At 48.0% G+C, this 5,659-nt stretch overlaps 1 protein-coding gene across 1 annotated transcript in view; it reads left to right on the top strand.

Moving 5' to 3' along the window:
- Positions 1 to 5,034, top strand: part of Xkr6 (XK related 6) — a 235,644-nt gene extending 230,610 nt beyond the window's left edge. The window contains exon 5 of the mRNA XM_023714734.1: positions 2,246 to 5,034. Coding sequence (XP_023570502.1) covers positions 2,246 to 3,210 — 965 coding nt within the window. The 3' untranslated portion in view covers positions 3,211 to 5,034. The remainder of the gene's footprint in view (positions 1 to 2,245) is intronic.
- The last annotated feature ends 625 nt before the right edge of the window (positions 5,035 to 5,659 follow it).

The following is a 5,659-nucleotide window of genomic DNA, read 5'->3' as shown; positions in this document are numbered from 1 at the left end:
AGAAGAAGAAGAAGAAGAAGAAGAAGAAGAAGAAGAAGAAGAAGAAGAAGAAGAAGAAGAAGAAGAAGAAGAAGAAAGAGAGAGAGAGAGACAGAGAGAGAGAGAGACAGAGAGAGAGAGACAGAGAGAGAGACAGAGAGAGAGAGACAGAGAGCAAGACAGAGAGACAGAGACAGAGAAGAAGAGGAGGGGAGGGGAGAGGAAGAGAAGAAGAAGGGAAGGGAAAGGAAAGGAAGGGAAGGGAAAGGAAGGAAGGAAGAAGGAAGGAAGGAAGGAAGGAAGGAAGGAAGGAAGGAAGGAAGGAAAAGAAGGAAAGAAGGAAGGAAGGAAAGAAGGAAGGAAGCAAGAAAGAGCAGCTGGAAGCACAATGTTGCTTGAAAGGAATTTCCGGGTGTGTCTAGGATTGGGACACACATGGCCGTGACTGCCCATGTTCCCTTCTCTCCAGAAATCCATGACCTAAATCTGGTTACTCCTAAGAGAACCTGTTCCTCTTCCTCCCCAACCTAACAGCTCAAATACAGCTGGGCTCTATAGGCCCAGACTAGGAGCTGCTGAGTCCTCCGAGGGGCAGGTGCATCACCCCCACCCTGGCCTGTGTACCAGGAGCAACGCAGGACCTGAAAGTCCTGCACAGGCCGCTCAGAAAAGTCCAGAGGAGCTTGAAGGAAAACACCTTAGCTGCTCGGGAGGTGTTCTCCAGATTGGTTTCCATGGAAAAGTAGGGATTGAGTCTCCTCTCTACTGTTTGTTTTGCATCTCTGTTGTTATTACAGAAGTAACACATGCTCGTTCATTGTGGCAGTTGGCCGTGCAGGTGTTTCCTATGCTTGTGCCAACGTGCTGGGTTTGCCAGGGCACCATATTGTTCTGCAAGCTGAGTCCCCATGCGTCAACTTGTGATGAGGCAAGGAGGGGGGCTGGGGAGATGGGTGGGGGAGGGTAAATGCTGAGTGTCAGGTGGGAGGACTTTGATTCTTCCTTGGGGTTTGGATCACTGTGGGGAGGTCGGCAGAGACCTAGGAGAAGAAAAGCAGGACACAGAGGACTGGGGCTGTTCAGTTAGTCCCTAGATGAAAGGGGCTACTGGAGCCAACATTTTGTTTAAGAGAAAAAATATCTAATGGGTAGTTTTAATTTCAGCATTGAAGAATGTCATAGGGGAATTGTCCTCTGGGACAACAGAAAATATGGGAGGAGGTGGTTGCCATGGGATGACATTTGGGTCTCTAGTTGCACTTAGCTCTGAATTTTTAGGCAAAATGATCCATAAAAGAGGTGCCAAGAAGACTGAGGGGAGCTGTGCCTGCAGTGCTGAGGGTGACAGCAAGTTTGTTTGAGAGGGGGTAGGAAGGCGCATGGGCAGACCTGGAGCCAGTCCAGCAACAATGGATGGTGTACTGTTTGATTTAGTTACTAGAATCAGGTAGGCGGACTTAGAAATAAAGTTGGTCAACAGCCATTCAGTCGCTTGGGATCAGACACTTGGGGACCCTGTGCACTGGAGAGAAATGGAGGGCGGAAGCCTAGGGAACCCTGCCAAGCTGGTGAGGGAAGTAGGTGCTCCCAAAGCACTGACCTAGGAGGGAAATCAGAGCAGGCAGCTGCATCAGGCAAGGCCCAGGAGAAACTGGAGTTGGCTGGAGAAAGCCGTGAGGATGTGCAGAGACCAAGAGAAACCAGAGTGGCAGAGGGGGCTAGAGAAGTGGGTACGACATCCCAGGGCAGCCTCTCATGAAAGGGGGAGAAGCCAAAGGGAAGAAGGTTCAGGAAAGAGCTTCGTGGGCCCTTGATGAGCTAAGTCAGGGAAAAAGAGCACCTCCAGTGCTCTGAAGAGTGGACCAGAGAGTTCGCCACTGGTCTTCGCTATTGTAGTCTCTTCTCTGGGCTTCACTGAGAGCAGAGGCTGTTAGGGACAGGGAGGCCACTTGTCACATGCAACAGGGATCCCTTAAGATAGAACTCCTATGGGAAGACGTGGCCCTGTGCACCAGGCTCAGCTTTACCTCTGAGGCACTGAGAAGCTCCTGAAATTCCAGGACAGAGCCATAGCAGCAAACCAAGACACATGAAGCCTTCAGCATAGGGAGTGGCCATGGGCCCAAGTCTGGTTCCTGACTTTGTGTTTCTTTCTCCCTCTTCCTTTAGATCAACACGTGTGGGCGTCTCCTTGGCCGGCAGCCCTGCTGTAACCTGTGGTTGATGTCCAAGGTTTTGACTGTGTGGGTTTGTGTCTTTCTGGCAGGTGTCTCCTCTGTGACTTCCCTGATGTCCCTGGCTTGGGTGCTAGCCTCCTATCACAAGCTGCTGCGGGACTCCAGGGACGACAAGAAGAGCATGAGCTACAGAGGGGCCCTCATCCACCTCTTCTGGCGCCTCTTCACCATCTCATCCCGAGTTATCTCTTTTGCCCTCTTTGCTTCCATCTTCCAGCTCTACTTCGGGATCTTCGTGGTGGTGCACTGGTGCGCCATGGCCTTCTGGGTCATCCATGGCGGGACAGACTTCTGCATGTCCAAGTGGGAGGAGATCCTCTTCAACATGGTGGTAGGGATTGTGTACATTTTCTGCTGGTTTAACGTCAAAGAAGGGCGGACTCGATATCGAATGTTTGCATATTATACAATAGTCTTGACCGAGAATGCTGCCTTGACGTTCCTTTGGTATTTTTACAGAAACCCGGAGACCACTGACTCCTATGCGGTGCCAGCACTGTGTTGTGTCTTTGTGAGCTTTGTGGCTGGGATCGCACTGATGCTCTTATACTATGGCGTGCTGCACCCCATGGGGCCACGGGCTAAGGTCTTTGCCAGCTCCTGTTGTGCCGAGCTGCTCTGGGGCATCCCTTTGCCTCCCGATGTTGAGCCCATGGCACCTCAAACCCCTGGGTACCGGGGGGCCCAGGTTACGCCCACCAGAGCCGTGACGGAACAACAGGAGGATCTCACGGCTGACACTTGCTTGCCCGTTTTCCAAGTGAGACCCATGGGGCCCGCTACCCCGTCGGGGCGTCCTTACCACCCAGAAGGGCCCCTCATTAAGATTGACATGCCAAGAAAGAGGTACCCGGCCTGGGATGCCCATTTTGTGGACAGGAGGCTGAGAAGGACTATTAACATCCTGCAGTACGTCACCCCCACGGCAGTAGGCATTCGCTATCGAGACGGGCCGCTCCTCTATGAGTTGCTACAGTACGAGTCTTCACTCTAAGACCATCTTGACCCACGTTGAGAAGGGGACCTTAAGTTTGGTTTGCGGTCAGTGCCGCTTGCAAGAAATACAACCCTCCCTTCCCCCAATACACAGAACCACCACACCACCAACACCAACACCAACACTACCACTACCACCACCACCACCACCACCGCCACCACCACCACAAAAAAATCAATAAGTCACATCCCCTTCAGATAAGCTTTCTTTCCAGTCGCTATATGTATACAAAGATATTCTCTATGTTTTGTAAGTAAAAACAAAAAGAAAATCTTTCTTTTGTTTTTTACACATAAGAAACAGTATTGAAAAATCCCACACATGGTTTATAGGGTGGAGAAGGAGGAGAAGTCTCCACTCCAAAAGAAAAAATAAGTTTTATACCTTACACCAAGTGTAGATCATTTATGGGATTGGTGCTGATTGAAAGAACAAAACAAAACAAAACAAACAAACACAAATGAACAAACAAAAAACCTTCAACTGCCTTATGCCCTTAGGTGCTGAGTTTCATTAAGTACTGTCACGTTTTCTCATGCAAAACTCTCTGGTGATTTTTGTACCAGGAGAGGGAAAATTAAACAATCAAATGAAACAAATCTACAAATGAAAACAAAAACCAACCAATGAATCCAATACAAAGCAATCATTCTTCCTATCTGATGATTTGTATTGAAGAAAACAAATTTACCAAAAGCAAAAGCATCAACCCCTCCCCCATTCAGCTTCCCTCCCTCCTCTCCAGTCCCGTCCCCACCCCGCAGAGCCTTCGAGGAGCCAAGGGGCCATCTGGCTCTCAGATGGCTGCAGAGGCCCCTGGAAGGCTGTGCACGGCCTTCTTAGCGTTCACCTTGCAAGAGTTGCATTTGTTTCTCAGTGAAAAGCAAAGCAGAACAAAACAAAAAGCCACCCTAATTTGGTAAGGTCAAGAAATTTCACAGCCAATCCAAGGAGACTTCCATATCTGCCATCAAAGAGAATCAGTAATAATAAAACTCAGCATAGTAGCAAAGAGAACGACATCAATTTAAAGGCACAACACTTAATCGGTGACCGGCAACAATGATCTCTTCCATCATTTTAAGGCTGACAACGGTGTGCATTTATCGCATATGCTAGTGTGTAAGGCCTCTTGTTTCCATTTGGTGGGAAGCCTTAAACTGATCTGGAAAGAATTACTCATTTTTCATTTGTGCTTTTTTTAAGAAAAAAAAAAAGAAAATATAACACAAAGAGGAAAACTAGAATATATATATATATCTATATATATAAAAAGTCAAATTGTAATAACTGACCCATTTCAAAGACTGTTTGGTGCTTCTGTTATTGTGGTTGGCTGAAAGTCATTCAGCTCACCTGGTGCATCTGGGTTGAATGGGCAATTTGTGTGTGCAGTGTGTATGCGTGCGTGCGTGCGTGTGTGCATGTGTGCCCATAGTGCACATATACATATGTGTGTGTCCCTGCTGCAAGGTCTTGCCAGAAATACGCAAAACTGCTAGGAAGCAGGTGCTGTCGTGGCTTGGTGGAGGGCCAGTGCCAGGGGCCGGGTGGGGCGGGGGTTTCGAGGTGCCTGCATGAGGCCCCTCCCCAGAGAACGGGTGTCCACCAGCAGCAGCAGACGCAGGTCTGTGAGGCCACGTGGCTTGGTGAGGATTTGGTTGATTTTCTCATTGTACCAAGTTGCATACCTGGAGGGGTTGCATGTGTGTTCAACCATTTGTAAACTTTTATTTTGGGGGGTATTGTTCCTTTCAGGACTATTTCTGTTCTGGAACATCATCACAATACCATTGTATCTCTACTTGGGCACAAAAAAAATTTTAAAAAAAGGAAAAGAAAAAAAACAAAAAAGAAAAATATCTCCACAAAAAGATATATATATATATAAATAAGTATATAAATATACACACACAATATTTTTAAGTAAATACTGTTAGTCTTTGTTGTGTGTAGCTGTAATTTTTTAAAAGAAAATTCCAGATATAACTGTTTAGGGTGCAAGACCTCACATTGAACTATTCTGGAAAAGATGTTCAACTGAGGAATTTTTTTTAAATGTTTGTGGAGCTGTTTTCTCAAAAGTTATTAATCAAAGAGACTTTTCCTTCTTACCCCCTTCATTGTTTATCCAAATCTTTCTTTTAAAAAGCCAGTTGTAAAGCCAAACGTTCCCTTCTGTTTGGTCTCCCTGACCAGTTCGATTATTGCACAGCTGCGCAGTGCGTCCTTGCCCCTTTCTGACAGCATCCCTCGGGGTCCTCCCGCCCACTCTGAGGAAGCAGGATGGAACAGAGCACACCTGGGGCTGTGGTGAAGGCCATCTGGGCTGCCCAGGTGCAGCCAGGGGACAGGTCTGCTAGTCACACCCAGCTTCCTGCCAGCCAAAGTGCTTTTCCACCTGGTGCCCCCTGGTCCCAGTATGGCTGGCTGAGGACCCTGCTTC

This window comes from Octodon degus, unplaced genomic scaffold (genome assembly GCF_000260255.1).
Source record: "Octodon degus isolate 3935 unplaced genomic scaffold, OctDeg1.0 scaffold00036, whole genome shotgun sequence".
Classification (NCBI taxonomy): Eukaryota; Metazoa; Chordata; class Mammalia; order Rodentia; family Octodontidae; genus Octodon; species Octodon degus.
Note: the sequence above shows the minus strand (reverse complement) of the source record. Positions and strands in the feature narration are given on the sequence as shown.